Consider the following 28000-nt stretch of genomic DNA (forward strand, 5'->3'; position numbering starts at 1 on the left):
CATACCTGGCCTGTTTCCTTCACTTGCATTACCTGCCCGGCCCTTGTAATCTTTAGGGGGTGTTTTTAGTCAGACTCCCTAGATGTCTGCTGAGACCTTCCTTAACCGCCCCCAGTTCTGTAGGACGGCTCTGGGAGCTGCAGGAGGCAGGTAGCTGGCATTTCCCTAGCATTCGTCAATGCTAGGCAATGTGGGTTACACTGAGCTGCCCACTGGGCCCTCACAGCTCCTCTGAAGTGCGGGCACTCTGGAGAAGGAAACCGAGGGCGAGTGTCAGAGGTGGGGGTCCTGACACGAACCTGTATATTTAGGCACTGCTGTAGGGTTTTTCAACTGTTTGTTTTTCTTTTAAGCGGAGGGACCTTCTATTTAGAGGAATGGTACCCAGAAATCTGATAGGAAAAACGCAGGAACAGGGCTCCTAGGGGGGCTTTGGTGTTGGCAGGTGGCACGTCTTTGAAAACAGTCTGAAAACCATCAATCTCAATCTGGTCCGAGTCTCTAGTTTTCCAACCAACACAGCTTGGGCCCAGAGAAGTTAAGTGATGTCCCAGTTTATCTAGCTAGCGACAGTGAGGACTACAGCTCAAATTCTCCCATCACCCAGGTCACAATGCTACCCACTCCACCGCACTGCTGCCACCTCCAGATGCCCACAGAGATTGCATCCTATTTATGCTGTACCCCCAGATCTGAGCACGGGGCCTGCCACATGGGAAACCTCACAAAGGGACAACAGAACCCACATTTGACTCCCCACAATTTATATCCCTTCATCTAGTTTGTAAATGAATGAAGGCCACCGTGACACGTGTGGGTGTGTTTGGTTTGGCCTGCATAAAAAAATTTTTTTTTGTATTCATTGCCAACTAATGCCACTTAAAAAGAAAGGGATGTCCAGTTGTTCTAGAAAAACCAGAAGGTTCTAGAGTTGCACTGTCCAATATGGTAGCCAGCAGATATATGCAACCATTAGCACTTGAAATGTGGTGAGTCCAAATTGAGATGTAAAATAATGCAAAGGATTTTGAAAACTTGGTATGAGAGAATGTAAGATACTTAATTTTTTATATTGATGACATGTTGAAATAATATTTTGGATATACTGGGTTAAATAAAATATATGAAAATTTCACTTGTTTTGTTCTACTTTTCTTAACATGGCTACTAGACTATTTAAAATTCTGCCCTCTGTGGTTCTCACTGTATTTCAATCGGACAGCGTAGCTCTAGACACCCCAGGCCCATGGTACGGAATAGTGGGTGCTGAATGAAGGCTACCCCTGTCCCCACCAGTCCCTTAGTGGGTGCTTCGCCCACTGGGGTTACCTTACAAGCAGAAGCATTTTGTGGCCTGTGCACAAGTCCCCGATGAGCTTCAGGGTTCTAGAATAAAACCCCCTCTTCTCCCCTAAGACAGTCTTCCAAATATTTGAAGACAGGGATCTCCCTGAGCTCAGGCATGGACTTGCCATCCCGTTCCTTTAATGACTCCTCACACAGTTTGGTTTTGAGTTGGGTCCCTTGTAACTGGGGTGAGTGAAAGGGCTTGGGCTTCAGCGTCAGTGTCAGGCCGGCCCGTGTTGGTCCAGGTTCGTAGCACTCTCCACAAGCGGGAGCATTCTCTCTCTTTGAATGTGAGCTTCCTCACTGTACAGGGTGGTGACTCGTGCCTCCCTCCCCTGGCTAGTGTGAAGGACAAAGGGCTTGATGTGTAACGGGTCCAAAAGACATGTCCCTTCCTATCACCACCTCTGCCTAATGTGCCACTATCATGGTGGTTCCCAGATGGAGAGTCCAGGAGCTGATACGGACCCACTGCAGAGACCCTGGGGTGACCCTGTAGGATTTCTCCCCATCGTGGGCGACTTGACAGACCAGAGAGGAACAGACAAGAGGACAGAGCTGTTTTCAGAAACCCTCCTGGAGGGAGGAGGACGTCTTTACTGAGGATAAGGCTGTCTAGCTGTCAGGCATCATAACGAGGCGGGGGGCCTTCGGAGCGGTCAGATAAGGGGACAGGGCAGAGCTGGCATAATTCACATTGTTGGGGCCAGTGCTGGGCATGTTGATGGGGCTGGCAGCAGAGGGGGGGGACAGAGTGGTCAGCACCACGCCACCCTCATCCAGGGAGCGCTTGTAGGGGACTGGAGCATCATTCTGGAGGTCCTGGAGGGCCAGGTAGGCCTGGAATATCTGTGGGCAGAGAAGGGCCTGCTGGAGGCTGGTTTGGATAGGACAAGGGAGGAGAGGGACCCGGGCTGGGGCCTGGCCTGGGAGGGAGATGCAGGGTGTGGCTGTGCCCACTCTCACTAGACAAGGGCCCCGGCACGATGCCCGGTGCTGGGCTGCGTCTGCTCGGAGGAAGGGATGCCTTCTTTTCAATTTGCCTGGGAGTCTCGGAAGGGGCTAGTGGAGGCCCAGGGAAGCTGAGTGAGAGCAAGCCTGTTCTAGCCCTCCCGCCCCTGCTCTGCAGAGGGTGCTGGGGATAGAAGGCTCATCCTCACCCAGATGAAGATGGAGAAGAAAGCGAAGGTGATGGCAGCCTTGGTGCTGCTGCTCCCCAGGAGGAACTCTTTGGGTGGCGAACGCTGCCGCTGGTTGGCCAGGAAGCAGAAACACACGAACCAGGTGCCTGTCCAGAGGACTGGGGTTGCAGGAGAGAAGAGGGGTGGGAGGAGAGCAGGCTCAGGGAGGACCGCTGGCGCTGGAGTGGAGCCACGCTGTCCACATGCATGGCTATTTACATTTCAATCAATTCAAACTGAATTAAAAATAATTCAGCTCCATGGTCATACTGGCCACAGTTCGAGTACTCGGAGGCCAAATATGGCCTGCGGCGCCCATATCGGGGAGCGTGGGCACCGAACATTCCCACCGTCACAGAAAGTTCTCGGACAATGCTGGACTCAATGCCTTTTGAGGGCCCTCCCAGCGCTGAGACGCTGGACTGGCCCTGTGCAGAGAAGGAGGAAGGGGCGAGGGGGAGGATAAGGTCGTCCAGAATAAGAGACAGGAGGCCTGGTTGTGAGGAAAAGAAATGAGCATTTATTTAGCCCTTACTGAGTGCCAGGCTCTATGTAGGGTGCTTGGCTAACCGAGGCGAGACTTTGTCTGGAAGCCTGGATCTGCCACTCAGCAGCCCAATGACATAACCTCCTTAAGCCTCAGTTTCCTCCTCTGTAATACGGGAATATGAGCAGGGCTTACCTTGGGTGGTTCTGAGTAAATGATACACGGGAAGTGCCCAGTAAAGGTCAATATTACTAGAGGTGTCCTTTCTTTTATTTCATCCTCAGAAAAACCCTGCAAGGTGGGGTTTTCATTCCAGATTCTAGTGAAGCTCAGAGAGGGGAGGAGACCCATGTGAGCCCACAGCGGGTCCCAGAGTTGAAATTTCGAACCCAGGTCTATCTGGCTTGGGGCTCTGAACTCCCATCTCCTAACACCCGGAGGCTTTTCAAGAAATGTGAGGTGAAGAAAGGTGAATGGAAGGAAAAAACTGGGCAGAAGGGAGGCTTCTAGAATTGGCCTGGGGATCAGAAGAGGTGACCCTTGCACTGAGTCTAAAGGGTGAATCATAATTCCCCAGAAAGGAAATTGCAGGTGTAGACAAGCCGTGAGAAGGGAGGGACAGAGCTTTGGGTCACACGTGGAGGATGGTCAGAGGCCGGCTGAGGGGCGAAGGGCGGTGTCCTGGGGGAGTGAGAGCAGGGCAGCTCTGGGCGGGGGTGCCCAGGACTCACCAGCCAGGATCAAGTCCAGGAGCTGGAAGGCTGTCTTGAAGCGGGTGGTGGCGATGCGGCTCTTGTGGGCGTCTAGGGCCAGGAAGGTCAGGCAGCTGAAGAAGGCCAGGAGGCCGGTCCCCACGGCGAAGCTGCAGGCCACGTTGTTGCTGTTGAACACGCAGTGGAGCTGCGAAGAGCCCGTCTTGTTCTGGTAGCCGTCGGTCAGCAGGGAGGAGAAGACGATGAGGGAGAAGACCTGTGGTGCGGGAGGGGCATCCGCAGGGCCCGGAGAGCAGCTCAGTGTCTCCCCAAACCACTCATCCTCCCCATCTGTGGCCCCGTCCTGCTGACATCCAGTGGGCAGTTCTGGCCCCTCCCTCCCTGTCAGGTCCTCAGAGCCTCCAAGCCTGTCCCTCTTCCATCGTCTCCATGATGTCTCAGGCCTTCTCCCCTCACCCCCCCACCCTCTTCCCAGGCCTCCCTGCCTCCAGTCTCAGCCTCTCAGCCCATCCCCCACAGTCCCAGAGGAGTCCTTCCACACCTTGCCCTTCCCCCCACACCCTACTCACAGCCCCCCATGGCTTCCTAGTGTCCCCAGGTCAGAATCCCAGCCCCTCAGGCCGGACTTTGAGGCCCTGCATGGTCTGTGCTCTCCCCACTCACCCCGCCTCACCCATGCTCCCCTTCTACCACCCCAAATTGGTATCTATCACCAAACCCAGGTACCAATTAAAATGCTAAGCACAGTGCCTGGTATACATGACGAGCTCAGTATTTTCCATCATGATGCTTCTCTCTGCCTCCAAGCTCTACCCTCCGCCTGCCACTTCCTCCTTCCTCCCAGCTTAGCTAATTCCCATTTATTTTTAAAAAAATAAATTTGTGAAATAGTCCAAAAACATGGAGAGGATGGAGAGAAATGTAACAAACACCCAGGACCTAATGAACATTTTGGGTTTTTTTTTTTTCCTTTTGCCTCAGGACTTTTTTAAAAGCAAATAAACCTTACTGAGAGGGTAGCCCCGTCCCTCTGGTCTGTGTGTCTGCAAGCAGCATATTACAGTACAATTGTCCACATCTGTGCTTGTCTTCCATGGTGTGTACTGAACGGCGCTGAGGTACTACACAAGCACTAGCTCACGACATCCTTACAAGCACCCTAGGGTGTGGGCACTACAAACGGCCCTGTTTTTTAGCTCATGGAACTGAGGCACAGAGAGGTCGATCAGTTGGTAAGTGGCAGTGTCTGGATTTGAACCGCACTGTCTGGCTCCCGAGTCTGCTTTAACCCCGTCCTATACTGCCTCCAGCTGGACCAGACACCTTGAGGGCAGGGTTCCTATCAATGCCAGTCAGTGGAAATTGTAAGCCCCAATTATTTGTCCCAGTCCCAGGGCAGCGTGGTGAGGTCTATGTCAGATGTGAAGGAAACTGGCTTGCGTATGCGTTGGGCAGTGGACATTGGTCCCGGGAGGCTTTCTGGATGAGGTGATGCCTGTAAGGAGTGCTGCAGGGTGAGAAAGGCTAAGGAACGGGGACGTTGCCAGGAGGGCAACAGGGAGCTATAGCAGGGCTGTGAGGCGGGGCAGGGCAGGGTCAGCTCTGGGTGTATGAAGGCCCGTTTGGGGCCATGTAGAGATGGACTGGAGGGAGTGAGACTGGAGGCTGGGAGGCCAGGGAGGAGGCTGGGGCCGGGGTCATGGAGAGAGTTGAGGTTTTAGCAGGAACCAAAGTTGTGGGGCTGGATTCGGGAGGAAACAGGGTGAGATCTGAACTGCACTTAAAGATGGAGTTTTCCAGGCAGACAGAGAAAGAAGGGCATTCCAGGCAGGATGCACCATGTGTGCTAAAGCCAGATCTGCAGAGCGGGGCTCCTTCAGCAATGGGGAGAAATCTCATGGATCCAGGATCTAGTGTGAGAAGAAGCTGGAAAAGTGGGTGGGGCCCGACCCTCAGAGGCCTTGACCACTAGACAGAGGGGCCCCGCCTTGAGAGTCAGGAAAGTGAAATTTCTTACTTGGATTTAATTACATGCATGGAGGGATTCTGAGCAGAGGATGGCCAGGGTCAGACCTGGGAATTAAAGCAAATCTCTAGGGTCATGGTGGATTGGTGGGGGCAAGACAAGACGCCAACAGATCGTCAGAGATTGGTGGGAAGGCCCAGGCTAGAAATGCTGAGGCCTGAGCTGAGGTCTGGGCTCTGGGAAATCCAGTGATATTGAGGACGTAAAATTGGACTTGGGGATTGATTGACGTGGCAGTGTTGGGGACAGGAGCAAGGTGAGGGGTAGGGGCATCCACTAGAATTTGAACCCCTCCTGGACAGGGTCCACGTGGGACCCTTCTCTCTCTCCTTGGCATCTAGCACCAGATTGGACCTCAGTAAATGTGTTGAAAGAATAAATGACATTGGGCCTTTCTTCTTTGCTCTTGCCCTGCCCTTTGGAGTGGGGACGGGGGAGGCAAAGGATCGACCCCTAAACTCCTCAGCTTCTGCTGATCTTCCTCTCTCCTTTATCTTAACTGTCTTTAAATAATAATAATGACGATGATGATGATGACATTAAGGAGTCCCTCTCTTTCACCAGCATGTTTGCATTAACCACGGGTATTTGCCTCCATTCTGTTTGGGAGCTGAAGAACCGAGTCCACAGAAGGGAAGTGAGCGTCTTGCCCTGGTGGTCTGAGGCAGAGCCAGGTCAAGGACAGGACGCCCCATCGATCATTTTTGAGCCCATCTGTATTCATTGTATCTGCATCATCTCCCTGAAGCCTCACACCAGCCCCACGTGCTAGATGCTAGTAATTCATTTCTGTTTCACAGGTGATAAATCGAAGCCATTATGGTGGAGTGGAAAGAGCCAGAACATGGCTGACTCCATCAGCTGTGTGGCCTTGGGAAAATCATTCACTTCTTGAAGCCTCAGTTTCCCAGTCTGTCTCTGTGCTGCCAAGAGGGGGCATGCGGAGGTGGGAACTTAGCCTTAATGATAGTTCTCATGATTCACCCAGAGAAGTATCCTCTCAAGGTCAGTCCGTGGGGAAGAGGGATTGGGGTCCAGCCCTCCTGACTTCCAGGCCAGTGAGTTGTCTGACTCTGTTCACTGACCCTGAAAATCTTGGGCTGTGGCACTGGAGATGTGGGGAGGGGGCTCAGCTGGGCTGGAGGGATCCTAGCCCTCAGAAGCCTGAGTCCAAACCTCCTTCCACGTCCTCTCTGGCCTGTCCCCAGGGAGGGAGCAAAGATTCATCAGTTAAGGCACCAGCTGGCAAGCGGTGGTGAGGACAAGTGCACCAGCTGCCCAGAGAGTCCCTACTGAGGAGCCAGGCCAGGGGGGAAGGAGGAGAGTTCGGGAGGGAGGGAGGGAGAAGGGTGGGAGGATGCAGGCGGCGGGCAAAGTCTGTGACCAAACCGTCTGGCATGATTGTTCGATTGTTCGGCCGCCCTTTCCTCCCCCTTCCTCACACCAGTCCACACCAGCTGAGCCTCCTTCTTCCTTGCCACCGGCCCTTCCTTCCAAAGCTTCGGAGGTGCGCAGATGTTTCTGACTTGCTCACCAGCTGCATGATGTCCTTGGACAAATCACTCAACCTCTGCGAGCTTCAGTTTCCCCTTGGGTCAACCGGGGGTAATAATGCCCATGTCATGGAGTCGTGGTGAGGAGCAGAAGAGCTAACACCAGTGAGGGACCTGGATCTAAGACATGGAACTCGTAATTCCTCTCTTCCCCTGGGTGAGAATGACAGTGGACACGAGTCTCCATCACGCTAGGCCCTGGAAAACCAATTTTCTCCTCGTTCACAAGTAATGATTTGTCCCAATAATAATTGCTATTTAAGGAAAGTTTACCACGTGCCAGGTCCATGCTAATCAGTTTAGGGACATTAACTTGTTTCATTTTCACAACAGTCCTTCCTGTGAACAGGATATTAGTGTCCTCTCCTCACACGTAGGTACAGAGGTTCAGAGAAATCAAGTCACTTGCTCAAGGTCACATAGACATAGGGTGACCTGGTAAGTTATCAAACAAAAAGGGGGTACTTTTGAGAATGAAAGGTGGTGCTACTGATAATTACAGTCAGGACTGGCCCAGGCAAACTGTAGAGTATGTCACCCTATGTGGACAGCATGTGGCCAGGCCAGGATTCCAAGCCAGGCCTGTTAGATCCTCTGACCACAGGTTCCAGAAGGGGTAGGGAGGAGATACTCTGGATTAGGACCCTGGGTTCGATCCAGGGCACCCCACCTACTCCCATGACCCGTATCAAGTCTCATTATCTCCCTTGGCTTCAGTTTCCAACTGTCATCGCTCTCCTGTCAGTGGAGAGCAATGTTGACAGCACTGCTCTGACCCCTCATGTACTGACGTCCAGAGAGGAACAGTGATTGGCCCAAGGTCACACAGCAAAGTCTGGGCTGAATGAGGATTTGAGCCCACGTGTCTTGACTCTTTGAGAATCTGGTGATAATTACACAAATGCCCGTAAAGCTCTTGCTTGGCACAGCGCCTGGCATAGTGATCACCCCACACCTGGTATCTTTGTTCTATGTTATACATTATCTTTCCACTTATGTGTACTACTTTCTTCCTAGCCGCTCCAGCCACTGCTCCTCTCCTTGTCCCTTGTCTGAGATGGAAAGTGAACAGACTCTGGCACCTCACAGACGCCAATTTGAATCCTGCCACTTACTGTGTAACTTCAGACAACACTAATGGAACTTTCTGCCTAATAGAAATGTTCTTGATCCACACTGTCCAATATGAGAGCCATCAACAACACGTGGCTGGTGGGCACCTGAAATGTGGCCCCTATGACGGAGGAATGGAAAATTTTATTTTAATTAGTTTAAGTTGAAATAGCCACATGTGGCTTATGGCTACCTCCTTGGACAGTGCAGCCTTATAAAAATGATTTAACTTCTCTGATCCTCAGTTTTCTTATCTCAAAAATGGGGTTCGTAGCATCTACTTTGAAGAGTTGTTTCTTCCTATGAGCGTAAGAAGTGCTTAGAATAGCATAGGGCCTATAGTAGGTGCTTAGTAGAAGGTGACTTCAGGGGGCAGCTGGTCAGCTCAGTTGGTTAGAGTGCGGTGCTCTTAACAACAAGATTGCCGGTTCGATCCCCACAGGGGCCACTGTGAGCTGCGCCCTCCACAACCAGATTGAAACAACTACTTGACTTGGAGCTGCTGGGTGGGTCCTGGAAAAACACACTTAAAATAAATAAAAGTTTTAAAAAAGGTGACTTCAGTTATTATCTCCCTTTTGCTTCTTTTCCCCCATCTGTCCTCTTGGGGCCCCATTCCCTCTGCACTGTCTCTAAGAGGTGAGACCTGTTTTCTGTCGCCCATGGGGTAGCTGGGCCACAGGAAGACCTCACCCCTGCGAAGATCCGCAGGATCGTCTTTGGCCTCTTCAGAAACTGCACAGCTTCACTGTCAGCCAGGTCCTGGAGGCTTTCGGGGATGTGCATGGCGGCTACTCTGCTTCCGGGGCTCCAGCGGGCAAGAGCCGGAATGCTCTGCCTCCGTCCAGAGGCTCCAGGCACACCCTGGGGCTTGGGTGCTGCAAGGTAAGTCAAGACAGATAGTGGGTGGTTAGAGTCATTGGCGTGGGGTGAAGGGGCTGCCAGGTGTCCCAGGAATAGGGAGCATGGGATGGGGAGGTGCTGGGGTGTCCCAGGAACGGGGTTGTGTGGGGTGAGGGGTTTATCAGGGTTCTTAGGAGTCCGGGAATGGAGTGAAGGGCTTGCTGGGAGCCCCAGAGGTGGGGGTGCAGGATGAGAGGGCTGCTGAGTGAGGGTCCTATGATTTGGGGTGCAGTGTAAGAGGGCTCCTGAGAATTCCAGAGGTAGGGGTATGAGGTGAGGGGACAGCTGGGGGACTAGAGGTAGAGGTGCTGGGTGAGGAGATCCCAGGTAGGGAGGGAGAAAGCATGGAGAAAGGACTGGGATATTGGGGTCACATCCCTGACATTGGATGTGCCCCTTTAAAGATCATTCTCCCTGTAAGAAGACACAAGTGGCATTTTCCAGGGACTAGGGGTGCTGGATCAGAACCATTGGAAGGTCTGAACAAAGGGAATCCTCTTCAGGTTTGGGGTGACAGCACCCATAATGGAGAACCCAGGGAATGTTTTAGGCTGTTCTTGTGATTTGAGGTTATTTAGAATAAAGGTCTCCCCTCAGAATTCAGTTTCATCTGCATAAAAGCGTATTTCCTCAAGTTGGGGGTCTGGACTTCAGATATGCGGGGACATGGGCTGAGAACTAAGCTGTCCCCTCAAAATGAGAAGGCCATACACCCCCGCACTAAGCTACCTTCTTAGAATCCGGTCTTCCCTTTCAGGACTTGGAATGGGAGTGGTGGGGCTTGTAGGGGGCGCTGTCTGACAAAGGGCCACCCCTATTCTGGAGGCCCGGTCTGCATCACCTGGAGGATTGCTCTTCTTTCCGCCCACCCTCCCCACTTGGTCCTTGGTGTCCCCGAGCCTTCTTTTGCTTCCGCTTTTTCCCGCCTTTTCATCCCTTCACAGCTGATTGGATGTGCCCAAATCCCGCCCCCTCTCTTCCCGCCTACTCAGGAGCTGACACGAGCTGGGGCGTGGCCAAAGCGGACGTTGGGCTGCCCGCCGTTGGATTGCCGCGCGCGGGAGTTCGGTCCCGCCCCAGTCCTCCCAGGAGTCTCGTGCCGGCTCTGCCCCCTTCCCTTTGAAGCACGCGGAAAAAGAGACACTTCTGCTGCGCATGCGCTGCTCCCAAACAAGGCCTACGGTGGTGAAAGGCAGGCATATCGCGCGTGCGCAGTTGGGACGTTAGAAGACGGACAAGTGCTCGGAGACCCAGGTTTTGCGCATGCGTCTGTGCGCATTCCTCTTACTGCTGGTTGAAGCCGATCCTCGAGGACCCAGGACGCCTTTCTGCACATGCGCAGGAGGCTCAATGACAGTCGAGCGTTGGTTAAGGTGAGGGAAGGGCGGAGGATTGCATGGCCGGGGGAGGGCGGCCCTGCACCCTCTATGTAGCCTTTCCGTGCATCTTCTATGCTCCTAAAATCCACTTCATCGCCTAGACCCCGCAGAAACCAGTTGTACCACTAAAGGGTGTCTGGGTCCTCAAAACGCCCCAGGAACTAAGACCTCTGACCCTTCCTTGGGGTCCAGATCAACTGAGCAGTGTGGGAGGGGATGGGCAAGAAGGGATACGAGGTGGGCGGATGGCCTGTGCGCTCCGCCAGGGGTAGGGACAGCGCCTGAAGGTTGGGATAGGGCGCTTTTCTTCCAGATGTCCTTTGACCCATGGTCATTTCCCTCGTTTAGGCTCCCGGGACAGGGGCTGGCCATGCTGCACGTGACCCGGGGGGTCTGGGGATCCAGGGTCCAAGTACGGGCCCTGTCGTCGCTGGCGGCTAAGATGGGGGTGTACCGCAAGATGTGGAACCCCACGGAGCCCCGCGACTGGGCCCAGCAGTACCGCGAGCGGTTCATCCCATTCTCCAAGGAGCAGCTGCTCCGTCTCCTGATACAGGTACCGCCCGTCCGTCTGGGTGCAAGAGCCTGGGGACTACGACTCCCGTTAGGCCTTGCGGCGGCAGGGCCCTACATGCTGTAGAAGGCTGCCCTGACCCCTCCTGGGAGTTGTAGTTCCGGTTTCCATTGTAGTCCCAAGTGGGCGCGGAGTGATAACGTAGGAAGACCTCTAAGATGCAGATGTAGCTGCAGTTCCCAATTCTAGCTTGTTCTGGGGGCTTAAACAAGCACTCTCTGGGGCATGTTTTTTCCTTTGCACAATGGGCATAATAATCCTCATCATTACTATTACCACTACCTAATAATAATTATTAATATACCTACAAAGCTATAATTATATTGTTTGATCTCTTCCTATATGGAACTGGGCTAAGCATTTTCCACGTATTATTGAATCATCAACAAATGAGGTCACTGAAGCAGGACAAGGGAAGTGACAAGCATAAATAATTGGTTAAATATGTATGCTCTGGAGTCAGACAGGCCTGGATTGGAATCTCAGCTTCCCTTTATCTAGACATTGTGGCCCTCAGCAGGTGACTTCCTTGAGCCTCAGTTTCCCCTTCTGAAAAATGGGGGTTATAATTCCATTGACCTCCTTGTATCTCTGGGGAATGATAGCATGCTGGTAAGTATGCCTGGCACACAGTAAGCATTGTGTGAATGTTGGTTAAGTGTCAAAGTGGGAACTTGAACTTCTAGCTCTTTCAGCCACCTGTTTTTCACTATACTGGGCTACCTCAGTTTCTTTGTCAATAAAATTAATGCCCAGCACCTCTACAAAACAAAATAAAAAAATCAAACTCCCACAGCTCTGACTGTCTGTATGAGCTGCCAGGGACAGAATTCCTCCCCATGAGGAAAGGGAAGAGGCCTAAAGAGCAGTTTTGCTTCCTGAGGTAACAGGAATTCCACTCCAGTCCTGCGGAGAAGGAGGCTTTGGAGGAGTTCTCGGCCCACGTGGACTTCTGCACTTTGTTCCACTACCAGCACATCCTGGCCCGGCTGCAGGTGAGGACGGGGCCCCTCCAGTCTTGTCGTGCTTGTTTGCTAATCCATTCATTCAGCAGAACTTCTCTGAGCACCTGTATAGAGCTTGGCCCGGTTCTAAGTCCTGCAGATACAGCAGAGAACAGGATGGATGAAGCCATGCCCTCTGGGAGCCAACATTCCAGTTGGGGAAACAATAAATAAATATAAAATAAAATATGGTACCCAGGAGTGGTGAGTGCTGTGAAGAACAATAAATCAGAGATTGAAGCAGGATAGACAGGGATGAGATGGGGACTTCTTTTAGACAGGATGGTCAGAGAAGGCGTCTCTGATGAGAATGTGACAGGTGAGCTAAGATGTGAGTGAAGAGAGGGAACATGCCTGGTATATGTCTGGGGGAGGATGTTCCAAGCAGAGGGAAAGCAAGTGCAAAGGCCCTGAAGTGAGAGAGGGCCTGAAATGTGACCACTGTAATGACCACTGTAGCTGGAGAGGAGTGAGCAAGGGAGCGCGGGTGGGAGATGAGAGCAGAGAGAGTGTGGGGGAAATTGTGCCTGGCCTTGTGGCCTGTGGTGAGGACTTTACTTTTACTCTAAGTGAGTTGGGAGCCACAGGAAGACTCAGAGCGGAGGGACAGGAGCTGATTTAGGTGTTAACAGGATCCTTTTAACTGCTGTGTAGGGAACAGACTGTCAGAGGCAGAGATCTATTAGAGTCTATTATATTGGTCCAGGCAAGAGGTAATGGCAGCTCCTACAAAAGAAATAGCAGTGGAAGTGGTAAAAAGTGGTCAGATACTGGTAATGGAAGGCATCAGCATTCAGCTGTGCATGCAGGGCCATGAGAGAAAGAGTCAGGGGTGCCTCCAGTGGTTCTGGCCTGCTCCTCCAGAAGGATGGAGCTGCCATTTACTGAGATGTGGAGGGTGGGGCAAGGGCAGGAGGCTGATCTGTGGGGAAGACAGAGCTCAGTTTTGGACTTAGGAATTTGAGCTGCCCATCAGACAGCCAGGTAAAGAGATAGACTTGAATATGGGGTCTGGAGGTCAAGGGAGGAGTCTGGGCTGAGAAGCAATCCTGGGAGGATCTAAATGGTGCTAAACAGGACCATGAGGGGAATTAGCTGAGCCCTGGGGTGTGCTGGCCTTGAGATCAGGAAGGGAAACTGGAACCCAGGAGGGGGACGGGCAGGGAGCGGCCAGAGAGAGAAGTGAAACCCCAGGAGAGAGTGGTGTCAGAAGCCAAATTCTCAGCATTCTCCTCTCAGGGTCCTGCCTGTGTTGGGGGTCCCAAAATCACCTTCAGATTCATTGATTTTTCTAGAGGGACTGCCAGAGCTCAGAAAAGCTGTTATGCTTACAGTAGTAGTTTATTACAGTGAAAGGATAGGGATCAAAGTCGGCAAAGAAAAAAGGCAATGGGGCAGGGTCCAGGAGAGGCCAGGCGAGAGCTGCCAGTTGTCCTCTCTCAGTATTGTCACATGAATAGCACTTAATTCTCCCAGCACCGATATGTGACAACACAGGGAGTATTGCCAACCAGGGAAGCTCACCCAAGCTTTGTACAGGCTTTTTATTGGAGGTTGGACACTTAGGCCTGGCTGACCACCTGCATGGTTGCTGTAGTTACTTAGTCTCCAGCCCCTCCAGAGGTCAGACTGCTACCTTATGGCCCAAGGCCCCCACCATCAATCACCTTGTTAGCATAGGCTACTCTATGTGTCCCAAGGCCCCAGGAAAGCCAAGACACTCTTTATCAGGCAGGACATTCCAAAGGCTTAGAGGTTCCCTCCCAGGAACTAGGTAGGGGCTAGTCCTTTGTTTGAAATGCTCAGGGTTGAGACAGGTCTGCTGAGTTAACCCTTCACTGCACACTGCCACGCCCTCCTACAGGGCCCCTCTTTGCTTTGATTAGTAGCAAGGGACAGGGGCTCCTCCCTCCTTGTTGCTGAGAGGCCACTCTGTGCTGGGCTCATTGACTCCTTCCTGACGCACCAAGATACAGCTGCCATGAGCCACATCTGCAGAGGCAGAAACCGAGGCTCTGAGGGGGCCCCAGAGGTGACCAAAATTGCACAGTTCTCAGGTGGCAGAGCCAGGATTGGCGCCCCTGTCCACCTGCCTCCAAATTCTCCCCTGGGACACCCATGCTCTATGGAGGCAGGGTTTTTTTTTTAAGTTATTTAAAAATTTTTTATTATATGAACATTTCAATATATAGAAATGTAGAAAGAATAATTGGGGAAGATGAATATTCCTACTGAGGCAGGAGATTTTAAACTAAGGTGCTGAGTGGAAGCACCAGAGGCTGATGTGACATACTGGGTACCATTTGCTGACGACCTAAGTCCCTTGAGGAAGTGGCCTGGGGCAGGAAAAGAATTAGAATAGCCCTGGTTCACTAGCGGCTTTGTTGTACACTAACCATGGAGGTGACCTTGGAAAGTGACCTTTCTCTGCTCCTCCTTTCCCTTATTCATGAATTTGCTCAGTAGATGTTTACTGAGCACCTTCGGTGTCACCCAAATGGTTCCAGGTCCTGCAACACAGCAGTGAGTCTGACAGATGTGTGTGTCTGCCTCATGGGGTCACGTTCTACTGAGGGAGACAGACTCTCAACAAGGTAAAAAAGGAAAATATATTAAGAGATGCTGACTTCTAAGGATAGGGTTGCCAGGTAAATATAGGATGCCTAGTTTATTCATTTGCTACTGCTGCCATAACAAATTACCAGGGACTGGGTGGCTTAAAACAGCAGAAATTTATTCTCTCAGAGTTCAGAAGACCGGCAGTCCGAAATCAAGGTGTGGGCACGTGGTTTCTTCCGGATGCTCTGAGAAGGGGACTATCTCAAGCCTCTCTCCTGGCAATGGTGGCTGCTGGCAATCCTTGGTGTTCCGTGGACACGTCACTCCTATCTCCATCTCCATTTCCATCTTCAGCTGCCTTCTCTGTGCCTCTGTGTGTCCTTTTCAGTCTTTTATATGGACACCCCCATTGGATTGAGGGCTCACCCTTATCCAGGATGATTTCGATCCTTACCTTAATTACACCTGCAAAAACCCTATTTCCAAATGAGATTCTGAGGTTCTGAGGGGACACGAAGTTTTTCGGGGACACTATTCAACCCTCTACATCCAGTTAAATTTGAATTTCAGTTAAGCTATGACTATAGTGATGGCCCATGTAATATCATTCTCAAATACTGCATGGGACATACTTAAACTGAAAAATTATTTTTTGTTTATCTGCAAATCAAATTTAACTTGGTGTCTTGTATTTTATTTTATTTTATTCTATTCTATTTCAGTTTTATTTTATTTTATTTTAGCCTAAATCTAGTAATCCTAATGACAGAGAAAAAGAAAGCAGAGGTGTTTTGCAGTTTTAGGTAGGGTGGTCAGGGAAGGCCCTATCCTGGCACTGTCTAATCAGTGTAGGCCCTATCCACGTGTGGCTGTTTAAATTTTAAAGAATTGAAATGAAATAAAAAGTTTTAATTCCATTCCCCAGTCACATTCACCATGTTTCAAGTGCTCAGTAGCCACCTGTGACCAGTGGCAACCTATTGGTGTAGGTCTAAATGTTTCCATCATTGCAGGAAGTTCTACTGGATAATGCTGCTCTGTACCCTTTATTTCCATCGGAAAGGGTGACCTGTAAATATACAGGTCTATAGCATCTACATTGGTACCTCTTAGATCTGGCGCCTTTGTATAATGCACACCCTGCCCAACCACACAGGGTAGCCCTGCTCAGCCTAGGGAGTGGAGGAAGGCTTTTTGAGAGTGATAAGGGAGCTGGAATACAATGGAGGAGTAGGACTTGAGTAGTGGAAAGGGGAGGAGGCAGGGAGGGGACCAGGGAGAGTCTCCTAACAACATGTGCAAAGTCCCTGTGCCTGGAGGAATGAAAGCCAAAGTGGCTAGTGTAGAGCAACCAAGAGGGATTGTGGTGTCAGGCCCTGGGAGGGCTTGCAGGCCCCAGTGTGGAGCACAGTCCTTCCTGAGGGCTTTAGGAGCCCTGGAAGGGCTTTAGCAGGAGAGTGACATGGCTGGATGTGTAATTCCTGATATACCACTTCCTGGCTGTGTGACAATGGACAGTTACTTGACCTCTCTGTGCTTCAGTTTCCACATCTATAAATGAGGATAGCAATAGTACCATTCTCACATTGTGAGAACGTGTATGTAACCTGCTTCAAACAATGCCTGACACATAGTAAGTGCTACATAAATGTGTGCCTTTCTCATTTAGTACTAGTATTGTTACTGTTTGATGAGATCTCCCTGGCAGCTGTGTAGAGAACAGATTGATGGGGGAGGGGTGGGAAGGGATTTGGGGAGACCGTTGAGAAGGCTGTTGGACTCATCCAGGCATGAAGAGGCGATGGTGGTATGATGGGGAGGAGAGAGCTGGCCGAAGTGGTGATCTGTTTTGGAGATGGAATCTGCAGGATTTATTTTGCTAGGGGAGGGAGCAGCTCGGGTCATTTGCAACATCCAGGTTTCTGGCTTGAAGCCCTGAGTGGATGTGAAGTTCCCAGAAAAGAATCTGGCTCGCAGTGGACGTTTGATGAATGCAGATTTCTCTCTCCTCCAGCTCTGAGATTCCCTCACTCTCAAAGTGCAGCTCGTACCTGAAAATGGAATTTCTCAAGGTCACTCCATGAGTCTCTTGTGGCCTATGGGACCTGCTCTGTCAGCGAGGGCTGAAGGACTCGGGCACAGGCCTTCATTTTGGCCTCAGGTGCTGTCCTTGGCCAGCACTCCCCAGCCCTGGGAGTTAGTTCAGAAGAGGATTAACTGGATTTGACTCTCCCCTGTGTCACCTGTCTTTTTGCTCAGTTATTGCTGAGTCCCTGGGCTTTCCCACTTCCAAACCCTTGCCCAGGTCATTCCTCCCACTTAGAGTACCCTCCCCTCTTTCCTTCCACTAATTCAAAGCCACACCTGGCCTGACCACATTGTTCCTTAAGGCTGCCTCTCCTGAGAGAGACACAGAGGGCGGGTTTATGGGCTTGTTTATGGGGTGATTTCCCTCTGAGGTTTGTTCTTTGCTCAGGGACAGTCATCCGTCATCTTGAAACTCAATCTCTCCATGAGCAAAATAGGCCAGGCAACTGGAAGCTCATTCTTTCATTCATTCAACAATGTTTTAGGTGAGTGGGTACATAAGGTGAGGTGGGCAAGGCAGAGGCTAGTTCTTTAGGGACTTTGAAGGTTGTGGGAAGATTCTGGAATTTATTGCAGTAGGAAGCCATTGGAGGGATAGGATGTGGGATCTGTTTATAATCTAAATAAGCTCTTTGTGACAGCCGTGTGAAGACTGGTTGGAGGTGGTGAGAGTAGAAGCAGGCAGAACAAAACCCCAGTGCAATTGGTTAGAGGAAAGGCCAAGGTGGCTTAGATGAGAAGGTAGCAGTGGAGATGGAGGGGAAGATGGAGTCAAGAGCAATTCAGAGATTTAGCCGGTGAACTTGCTAGAGGACTGGATATGGGGGTGATAAGAAAGGACTCAGGATGCCTCTAAGGTTTCTGATCAGAGCCTCTGAAATGGATGGTGGTGCCATTTCCTGAAAGGAGAAGATGGGAAGGGGGAGAAATGAAGCATCTTCCTTGGACCATGTTAGATACGAGGTACCATTAGACGTCCAATTGGAGATGTCAAAGAGATCATCAAATATGAGTCTGGCAGTCAAGGGAGAGGCCAGGGATGGTTGAGGAGAGTCGGTTTGAGACAGGAAATCCAGAATGGTGGTTTTCTTGGAAGGTTGGAGATGTGGGGCTGTGATCTGTGAGCTTGACATGTTGGATCTGAGGTGACGGTGATATCCAAAAAGTCAAGTAGGGAGTTTGTATTAGTTAGTATAGAGGCTTAGCTGCTGTAACAAGTAGACCCCACAACATGATGATTTAAAGGAGGTGGGGAATAATTTATCTTTCCCTTAATATACCTGTGGTAAGTGGGCCAGGGGACATAGTTGGCCCTGTTCCACATGAGATTATGCTGGGACCCAGGTTCCTTTGATCTTGTTGCCTCCCTTAGGGCATTGTCTTCATCTCTGTGTGGTCAAGACTGGGTCATGGGTAGAAAAGTGTTCTAAGCTGGCAGAACAAGGAAAGAGTGAAAGGTCCAGTGGAGCAAGAAGTGAGGGGGAAGGTGTACCCATCACTTCTATTTACATTCTGTGGATGAAACCTTCGTCTCCTGGCCACACCTCACCTCAAGGGAGGCTGGGAAATGTAGTCTCTCAGGGCAGCCTGTGTCCTATTACTATGAGAGAAGGGAGAATGGAAGCTTATAGACCGAAACTGGATATTAGGTTTGGGACTTGTAGGAGAGGTCCGGACTGGAGATATGGATGGGTAGTTATCTGCAAGGCATGGGAATGGTGAGGCAATTTAGAGAAAATTTGAAGAAAGAAAAGGGAAGAGGGCCCAGAATTAAGCCCCAGGGTACCCATCATTTAAAGGATGGGGCCAGGAACATCCTGAAGTGTACCCACGATCCCTCATGCTATGACCTAGGCTGATTTTCCTCTCTGATTCTTTCCTCAGGCTTTGTATGACCCCATCAACCCTGACAGGGAGACCCTTGACCAGCCTTCGCTAACAGACCCTCAGCGTCTGTCCAATGAGCAGGAGGTGCTTCGAGCTCTGGAGCCCCTGCTGGCTCAGGCCAACTTCTCCCCACTTTCTGAGGACACCCTGGCCTACGCTCTGGTGGTCCACCACCCTCAGGATGAGGTGCAGGTACTGTCTTCTAAAGGAAAATCAACACTCCCAGGAGGCCTTGGGGTGGGGGTGGACCTTTGGGAGGCAGAGGTTGCTGGGAGTTATAGTCCTGAACACCAGGCACTAGCCCATGTGGTGCCTTTGGTAAATCAGAAAAAAGCACCTCTTTCTCAGGTCACCTCACTGCCATCTGTTGGAAAAGTATAATATATGGATCTTCTTAGGATTAGAGACTTATTGTCATCTGCCAGATAATTGTAATAATAAATAATACAAAATGCTTATCCTTAAAGTGAACAAAATTATAATAAAATTACTAAAATCTTCCAAAGTTCCACATTTTTGTGATTTTAAGATGTACTTTTTTCCTAAAGTCATTTCTTATTGTCTCTGAAATTAGGATATGACTTGTGAATGGTGGTGTGACATAGTTTAATTGGCAATATGTTTTCTCTTTTAGTTGCTTCATAAAATAATGGAGTGTCTTAAAATCAGTGGCATCATCGATTCTAGGAAATATGGTAGTACAGATGACTATCATGTGAATGGGCCATCTTAGATGGTGTGCCCTTGTGCAGTATACGACATGAACAACCATACATGGTTGCCCTGCCCAGACACTGGGTGATGATAAGCCTGGGAGAGGGGGCCAAATCACTGGGAGGAAAGACACCTAATTTTAGTATTCTGCACCCACACCCCAGCCCGTGCTCAGCTGCCTCTGCATCCTTTGTCCCCCTTAACAGGTGACAATAAATTTGGATCAGTATATCTACATACAGTTCTGGGCCCTGGGCCAGCGAGTTGGGGTGATGCCCCGTAAGTCAACCGTGGGCTCCAAGCGTGGCTTCTTCAAGTCTCCCCCCGCAGAGAGGTGAGGTGGCCTTTGTTCTCCAGGTGCAGCGAGAGGGAGCAAGGTTAGAGTCGAGAGGGGACTGACAGGTCAGTGTCTGGATTTCGGTATCTGGGGCCTGCATGGGAAGTCAAGAAAGGGGGAGAGGTGAATCATCCAAATGCTACCTTTTCTTCCCAAGGGAAAGTAAGAACTGTAATTCCCAGGGGAAGACAAAGGGTAGGGACACTTCTCCCCATTTTCCAAATAAGGAAAACTGAGGCTCAGAGAAGGAAGGCCACATTCTGAAAAAGTGGCGCTGCTGGGATTCTGATGAATATTATATTTTTAACAGAGGATATTCAAATTCAGAGTAGGGTGAGGAGAGCCAGATCTTATCATTGTCGGCCAGTGGGCCTGTCAATTACCAATCTTTCTGGAAATTAATTTATCAAATGTAGTCACGAGTCCAAAAACAAAACAAAACAAAAATCAAAGACAAAGAGCCCCTTATATTCCTTAAACCAGTAATTCCACTTCCAGGAATCCATTCCAAGGAGATATTTATACTTGCAGAGTGTGCGTTTAATTATCTGTCTCTCACACTGCACTATAAGCTTCACAGAGGCAGTGACTGACTCATTTTGTTATCTCTCCAGAGCTTCATAGCACTTCCTGGCACCTAGCAGACACTCTAAAATATATGTAGAATTTGAATTTGCAAATTAACGAAACAAAAGAATTTTATTCAGCTCTCTTTTATCAAGTATAGAAAATCAGAAGCAACCTGTGTCCAACAGTAGGGGATTGCATTATATAACTGATCCCATATTGTTGGGCACTTAGCCTATTTCTGATTTTCCTCCCACCATTGTTAAGTAGCTTTTAAAATGACTGTGTGACTGCAGAGCCAAAAGAGAGTGTCCTGGGATTAGAGGGGGCTCCCTGGGGCAGTCCTGACCACCCTGGCCTCTCTGTCTCTATCCGTCAGGAGATACTTTAAGCGGGTCGTGCTAGCGGCCCGAACGAAACGGGGGCACCTGGTGCTGAAGAGCTTCAAGGACATACCGTTGGAGGGCCTGGAGCAGCTGCTGCCTGAGCTGAAGGTGCGCACGCCCACCCTGCAGCGTGCCCTGCTCAATGTCACACTTGTGGTCTCGGGCGTGGCGTTCTTCGTCAACGTGGGCATGGTGGTGCTCACAGACCTCAAGATGGCCACCTCCCTGCTGCTGCTGCTCTTTGCTGCCTTCATGGGCCTGCGGGCCTCCAAGGTAAGTAGGCCACACACCATGCCTCATGGGTCCCTGCTTCTTGGTGTTCAGCCAGAAGGTCAGGCTACCCTATTTTTTTCTTTATTTCATGCATTATTCCTGCTTCATGCTGTGTTTTATTCCTTTCCTTTGTCCTTCCTACTTTGCCTGGCTCCCTTCCTCCCTTCTTCTATTTTCTTGCTTTCTTCTTCCTACCTTCCCTTCTGGCTTCCCTTCTTCCATCCATCCCTCCCTTGTTGTCTTCCTTCTCTACCTTATTTACTCAATACAATCTTGGGTGGGGTTTTGTGTGTGTGTGTGTGTAGGAGTGGGTTTCTTAATCTCTCTGTGTTTCATTGTCGTCATCTGGAAAATGGGGCTAATAATGAGACCTGCCTCACTATTGTGAGAATTAAATGAGTGAATCCCCAAAGAGCTCTGCACTGTGCCTGGCAAGTGGTAGGTGCTACTTGAGTGTTCACAGCCACTCACTGAGCTCCTGCTTTGAGAGGCACTTAGTGACGGGGTGAGGGATGTGTGTTTTAGAACCATAGCCTGCATTAGAATCTAGCTCACTGTCTTCTAACTGTGCAACCTTGAACAAGCCATTTAACTTCTTGGTGCCTCAGCTCCCGCATCTGGAAAGTGGAGATGACAATATGACCTAATTCATAGGGTTGTTATGGACTTTAAATGAATTAATACACATATGATGCTGAGAACAGAGCCTGACACGTAATACGGATGGTACTATATGAGTATTAGCTATTGCCATTATTATTATCATTACTACCTGGGCTACTGTGCCCTGAGTCTGGGCTTCCCCATCCTGGCCAGGTGTCATTATCATCAGGGGAACTGTTTTATAAATGCAGCCTCCTAGGCTCCCGCCCAAATGGACTGAATTGGAAACTCTGGGACTGGGGCCCAGGAAGCTGTTTTTAACAAGCTGCTTTCCTGATTCTGCGACATGTGCGTGTGGGGCCGCTTCATACAGTTGTGCAGGTTGTTCACCATCCAAGGATTCGTGGCCGAGGGGACAGGTGAGGGCTGACACCCAACTTGTGCCTTGCTGACCCAGCCGTGTGCCCTGTTTCAAGGCTGAGTTGGCCTGGAGGGGCTGCCTTGAACTCATCATCCCCAGGGTTGGCACTGGCCCCGGGGTGTGGGCTGGCGTGAGGCGTCTGTTGTACCCAATCATTCACTCACTGGTTCATTGGTTTTCAAGCTGTTTTCAGCCATCCCAACGGGCTCTTAGGAAGGCTGGCAATAAATTCCGCAGATAACAGCCAGACTGTGCTGGCTGAGAGGAAAAAGGGCTGGGGAAGAGTGCAGGGAGCAATTCCTGCCCAGAACCAGGGGTCATGTGGGATTGATGAAAGCTGAGGAAGGGGAGGATTGAGCCTGTTGGAGAAGGTTTTGGGCAAGGGGGCTGGGATCACAGGGCTGGGATCCGGGATGCGGGGTGGAGAAGTGAGGCCCCAGAGGGTGGGTGGCAAGGGCCTTGCACGCCAAGGTAGGGGCTGTGGGCTTTCTCCTCAGGACAGTAGGAGCTGTGGAAGGGTTGTAAGTATGGAGGGAGTGCACGACCCTCTGGCTCTGAAGGGCCCAGTTGAAAACCCAGTTCACTAGTTAATTTAGTGCATCCATTCAACATTTTTCCATGCCCCAGGCTGAGCCTCTCAGCCTTAAATGTGCCCCCCCCAGCCTCAGTCCACCTGCCCCTCCCTGTGCAAACTTGTTCCCTCCGGTTCCCTCACCCCTAGATCTCCTCTCAGATACCTCTCCCTGACCCCAAACACCGGTCCCCACCTGCTCTCTGGACACACCCATGCCCTTTGCACACACACAGCATCCACACTGAGCTAAGCATCCATATTCCCCAAACCCCTTTCTCCTCCCGAGTTCCTGTGTTGGGACATGTGCTCAGATCAGACAGCTGGGAGGCTGGTCTTGCTGTAGGATGCGCAACCCTCTTTCTTGGCTCTCAAGAACCTCATCCACTTCTGCGGTTTCCACAAGCAACTCTCCTCCATCTCCTAGACTGTGCTCAGTGTTCAGCCTGGAGCCGCCAACCCGGCCAGGCGGAATGCAGTGTCTCCCCTACACACACTCCTTCTCCTGGTTCTCCATCTATTCATGCCTGTCCCCTAGTCACTGGCTAGAACCTTGGAAGTTGCCCCTCGCCCTGCCCCTCAATCCGATCCATCAGTCCCCAGCCTGTCCTTCTGAGTCTCTGTGCCATCTCCTCCGCTATGTCCCAGCCCCAGCTCAGACCCGCTTCCCAACCTCCCAGTTTGTCCCCTACAGCCCAGCCCTTATGGTCCCAGACTGGCCCTGCTCCTCTCCTGCTCACAACCTGGCATCAGAGCCCTTGCTTCTCCAGCCTCAGCCAACACAATTCTATGCTTCAGCGCCACCAAAATGTACTGGTAATGCCTCCTCCCTCTGCGGCCCTTCCCTTCCCTCCCTTTGCATATGCTGTTCCTCCTACTGAAATGTCTTTCCCCCCTTATTGGGCTGACCAACCCCACTCACCCCTTACCCTTAGCTCAGAGGCTCTGCTCCAGAAAGCCTTCCCGGATGTCTCAGGCTGGGATGGTGTGCCTGTGGACTCCCACCATACCCTGGTTCACTGTGGGCTCCTAGCCCAGCACTGAGAAGGTTGATGAGCTGGCACCCCTGAGACACATCAGGGTGGTCCTGTCCTGGAGGGAATGGTGTGGGGGACACAGAAAGACCTCCACATGCCTAATGAAGTTCACAGTGAGCACTTTTGGAATCTGAGGACACAGCTGCTTATCGGTGGGAAGTGATGTCCATCCTGAACCTTGACTATGAGGTAGTATTTTTCAAGAATGGGCCAGAGATGGCTGGGCTCGTTCCAAGGCCCAGAGACCTGAGAGTGGGGTGTGCACAGGGTGATGTTCAGGGTTAATTGGTTCGTTCAACATGGGCTGCATTCAGAGGGGAGGAGTGGGATGTGAGTGGGAGGAATCCTTAGGGACCAGGCCATGCAGGGCCTCTGTGTCAGGCCAAGTTGCTCAGACACTCTGAGGGCACTGGGGAGCCATGGGAGGATTCTGAGCAGGGGCGGAGCAGTGTCAGCTCGGGGGCTGTGAGAGGACAGACTGGAGCAGGGAGACTGAGCCGGGGATGAGGCTCGAGTGATGAGCTAGGTAGGTTAGAGAGGAGGCACAGGGCAGAGAGAGTCAGGGCAGGAGGATGGGGCTGAGGACTGACAGGCTGGTAAGGAGGGGGCGAGGACGGTGCCAGAGGTGTGACCTGTGACTGGGTAAGCGATGGGGTTGCCCCAGATATGAACCCCAGGGGAGGAGGGAGGAGTGGGCGGGGGCGGGGGGATTAGGTGAGGGGAGACCCTGCACTCAGTGTGGGCTGTGGCGAGTGCTGAAGGGAATATGCAGGTGGCAGGCGGTGAGCCCACTCCAGGGAGGTCTGATCTCATCTGTGTGTGTGGGAGTGGCACGACCTGCTCCTTTAACCTATGAGAACTCATTGCTGTCAGCTTGGCAGAAACAGCCAGAAAACTCAATGTATTTTCATACCAGATGGTTCCTAACGCATGCAATTTCTGAATCTTGCCTTCAGCATAGAAATGGCGATTCGTTCCAACGTAGGGACATAAACCTGCTGTGCTGAGCGTGTAAGAAGAGAGCACAGTCCACACTCCACACACAGCCATGTCATTGGTACTGTGCAGGTCATTTCAGTGTTTTTGCAGGCGTGTACTGACTTCAGAGGCAGTTCACCAACACTCTAAGGGCCGAAGATACTTGTATTTAAAAGGCCGGAGTGTGGACGAATGTTCAGCAGTAGCTAATATTTAACTGCTTGTCATGCCAGGCTCTGTGCCAAGGGTTTCGTTAACCGTATATTGACTTCCTGAACACTTCGTGTCATCTCCCTCCTTAGCGCCTTGGCCCTACCCAAGGACTAGGTCTTAGAAACCTATTCATGGCCGGTAGGGGGCAGAGTTGGAACTGGTTCCCAGGCCTCGAGGCTCCTTTTGAACCCATTTTGTGAATGTAAGGAGGAATCCGGGCAAAGGATTTAGTATGAGCCCCAGGGGACACTGGTAGGCTCTAATTTCCCTCCTTAGGGACACCGAGTATGGGGAGAGAGGTCGAGGCCGGGAGAGGGCCAACGGTGGGGAATGCGGCAGCGAGCAGACAGCTGGGCTCGTTCCAAGGCCCAGAGACCTGAGAGTGGGGTGTGCACAGGGTGATGCTCAGGGTTAATTGGTTCGTCCAACATGGGCTGCATTCAGAGGGGAGGAGTGGGATGTGAGTGGGAGGAATCCTTAGGGACCAGGCCATGCAGGGCCTCTGTGCCAGGCCCCTCCCGTCGTCTATCCTCAAGGCTGCTTTTGGAATATTTGTTGTTTAACACTTTTCTTTACAATTTAATATTTTAAACCATTTTTATTATTGAAAAGTTCAAACAAATGCAGAAATAGAATAGTATGATGAGCTCCCATGTAGCCTTGCATTCAGCGTCTACAGTTAGCAATAGTCAATTAGGTTCCACCTAAACACCTAGCTCTCTCACCACTGGATTATTTTAAAGCAAATCCTAGACATATCACTTGCAAATATGTTAGTATGTGTCTAAAAGATAAAGACTTTTAAAAAAAGTCATTGTAACAAGAAGTAATAAGGCTAACCCTCGTATCGTCTGGAAATCCTTGAACAAAATACATTAATGTGTGGCTCAGATGAGCAAACCAGCACAGCAGTTGCAAAATATTGTTGGTGGCCTTGGAGTCACTGGGGCGAGAGCGTGTGGGTTAAAAATACAAATAGCTGGGCCCTGGGCCTGGAGATCAGAACCAGAGGTCTGGGGAGGGCCCCAGATTCCGTGGGAAGGGCCACACTGGTGTGAGTGACCAGGGAAACGTGTGTATGGGGTCCGTGCACGACCCTGCCCCTCCTGGTCGCCAAGCTGCAGCTCTTCGGCCTGCAGATGTTCGGACAGCGGCGCAGCGTGCAGGCACTGGAGCTGGCGCACATGCTCTACTACCGCAGCACATCCAACAACTCGGAGCTGCTCAGCGCCCTGGCTCTGCGTGCGCATGACGAGCATACGAAGGAAGCGCTGCTGGCGCACAGCTTCCTGGCCCGTAGGCCCTTGGGCAAGCACAGTGGGCCGGAAGGTAGGACCTGGCCCTGGGACCCCACCCACCCATCTTGGCCTGATTCTGACGTGGCCTCACCCAGAACCCACTCTACACTGTTACTACAGGGTTGAGACTCCTCTTAGTCCCAAATGGCCCTGCCCCAGTAAGATAGCATCCCCGTGCTGCCTGCCCCCAACTCCCTGCTCCCACTGTGAACCCGACCGATTTCCAAGGTGACCCCGGCTCTCAGCTTCAGGGACCCCTGAACCCAGCTTACGATCTTGGTAGAAGCGGTTTTTTCCTGCGGTGGTCTCCCTTTCCTGACCTCAGCCTCAGTAGGGGTCTTGGATCAGACAGACTCCTGTTGTGGCATGCCCCTCTTGATGCCCCACTCCCTGCCTGCTCCTTCCAATATGTGAGCCCACTTTCCCTACAAGAGACCCTTGTCCCTTCCCTGTATAAGCCCCAGATCGTCCCTTCCCAACAGGAGCCTCCACCCATCTCTGGCTTGTCCCCAGATGAGAACCCCAGAGCCGAGCCTCCCAGCCTTTTTCCCATTCCCCTCCCAGCCTCATTATACCCCTAGGCTTCTCCCAAACCCAGGCCCCTCATATTCCTTGCCTTGCCCCCTCCCAGTCCTTCCTGGGCCCTCTGACTTCACAACACCTGCCTCTCCCCCTGCAGAGACCTCTCAGTGGCTCCAGTCGGAGGTGGAGAACTGGCTCCTGGCCCAGTCAGGCTGTGACGTGGCCTTCAACGGAGCTCGGGCTCTGGGTCACCTGCAAGCCCTGACCTCCAGCAACGGGATGTACCCGCCCCCCGGGTTCCCCAAACTAGAGTCGTTGGCTACAGTTTCTTTGCCCCAGGCCGCACCCAGGAATGACAACCCCTGACAGAAACCTCTCAACCCAGCCCCACCCAGCCACCTGGTTAGGAACTAAACTCCGCCTTGTCCATGACAAGCTGTCAATCACGGCTATGCTTTGCAGCTCCTCAATTTCCAATGACGAGCAATCACATTATAGCGTATTCATAAAGCCGCCTATCAAGACAGCCTACGTTTGCTAGCCCCACCCCTTTTGAACAGCTAGCCAGTCAAAGCTGTTTGGTTTTGCTTTATTTCCATTTCTGAGCCCCACCCCCGCTGAACACCCAAACGTGGTTTGGCTGAGGAGGGAGTGTCAGCCAATCAGAGCTGTTCAACGCTACCAACCACCTGGCACAGTTGTTAAATTTTGCTCTCCTGAGGCTATATATCATTGTCTTTTTAGCCTGCTCCGGGCAAACTGCCCATCATGTTCACCAAGGCAGAGCTCCAGCTTGCAGCCAATGAAAGCCGGTTAGCCCTGCTCTCTGGCAAACTGCCAATGAATTTCTGCATTCTCAACTTTAGGTAGCCAGTTGTCGCTGCATAGAAGCAACTAATCAGAATTTCTAAGGGAAACATTATCAATTACAGCTGCATGTAAGTCAGGCCATCTGGTCAACTACTGATCAGCTTGTTCAGGCTGAAGGGGTTGGGAGCCTTTTGCCAGGAAGGAAGTTGTGGGCCAGGAGGAACCAGAGACCATTCTCATCCCAAGACGCACTTTCACTTAGGCCCCAACAACCTCCAGTGCCTTTCCTGCCCAGGTCCCTTATCCTTTCTACAGAAACTACCTCGGTCTGGATCTTCCCTCCAGCAGTGGCCTGTGCAATATTTATTGGGCTATCAATTCCCCACTCCCCTCTCCCAAAGGAATAAATCATGGTTAATAAATCCGGATGAGTGGGATAATTTGCAGGGATTGGAG

General features: G+C 51.3%; 2 protein-coding genes across 6 annotated transcripts; one reads left to right on the plus strand and one right to left on the minus strand.

Annotated features, from left to right (window-relative positions):
* Positions 1-1884: 1884 nt before the first annotated feature.
* Positions 1885-10507, minus strand: SYNGR4 (synaptogyrin 4). Of its 3 annotated transcripts, none has more exons than XM_074316169.1 (5): positions 10312-10507; positions 9114-9298; positions 3747-3984; positions 2508-2647; positions 1885-2196 (listed from the first exon to the last, which is right to left on the minus strand). In XM_074316169.1, exons 1-5 carry the CDS (start codon positions 10478-10480, stop codon positions 1963-1965), a joined length of 966 nt encoding a protein of 321 aa, XP_074172270.1. In that variant the 5' UTR covers positions 10481-10507; the 3' UTR covers positions 1885-1962. The 3 variants fall into 3 exon arrangements, with proteins under 3 accessions (XP_074172270.1, XP_074172271.1, XP_019608149.2); XM_074316170.1 differs by lacking the exon at positions 10312-10507 and adding an exon at positions 10165-10212; XM_019752590.2 differs by lacking the exon at positions 10312-10507 and adding an exon at positions 10053-10186.
* TMEM143 (transmembrane protein 143) lies at positions 10383-27966 on the plus strand. 3 transcript variants are annotated; one of them, XM_019752634.2, is made up of 8 exons: positions 10391-10696; positions 11051-11258; positions 12167-12271; positions 18812-19006; positions 19735-19862; positions 20812-21091; positions 26054-26243; positions 26892-27966. In XM_019752634.2, exons 1-8 carry the CDS (start codon positions 10587-10589, stop codon positions 27098-27100), a joined length of 1425 nt encoding a protein of 474 aa, XP_019608193.2. In that variant the 5' UTR covers positions 10391-10586; the 3' UTR covers positions 27101-27966. The 3 variants fall into 3 exon arrangements, with proteins under 3 accessions (XP_074172269.1, XP_019608194.2, XP_019608193.2); XM_074316168.1 differs by lacking the exons at positions 26054-26243; positions 26892-27966 and adding an exon at positions 23381-24376 and having other exon boundaries at positions 10383-10696; XM_019752635.2 differs by lacking the exon at positions 11051-11258 and having other exon boundaries at positions 10387-10696.
* Positions 27967-28000: the final 34 nt, after the last annotated feature.

The sequence above is a fragment of the Rhinolophus sinicus genome, linkage group LG11 (genome assembly GCF_036562045.2).
Source record: "Rhinolophus sinicus isolate RSC01 linkage group LG11, ASM3656204v1, whole genome shotgun sequence".
In the NCBI taxonomy this organism is placed as follows: Eukaryota; Metazoa; Chordata; class Mammalia; order Chiroptera; family Rhinolophidae; genus Rhinolophus; species Rhinolophus sinicus.

Coding starts and splice junctions, on each gene's coding strand:
- TMEM143 (XM_019752634.2), top strand. CDS start 10,587: ATGCGTCTGTGCGCATTCCTCTTACTGCTGGTTGAAGCCGATCCTCGA. Junction 11,259..12,166: donor TGCTCCGTCTCCTGATACAG/GTACCGCCCGTC, acceptor CTGAGGTAACAG/GAATTCCACTCCAGTCCTGC. Junction 26,244..26,891: donor CAAGCACAGTGGGCCGGAAG/GTAGGACCTGGC, acceptor CTCCCCCTGCAG/AGACCTCTCAGTGGCTCCAG.
- SYNGR4 (XM_074316169.1), bottom strand. CDS start 10,480: ATGCGCAGCAGAAGTGTCTCTTTTTCCGCGTGCTTCAAAGGGAAGGGG. Junction 2,648..3,746: donor CCTGGACTTGATCCTGGCTG/GTGAGTCCTGGG, acceptor CTGCAACCCCAG/TCCTCTGGACAGGCACCTGG. Junction 2,197..2,507: donor TCTTCTCCATCTTCATCTGG/GTGAGGATGAGC, acceptor CTCTGCCCACAG/ATATTCCAGGCCTACCTGGC.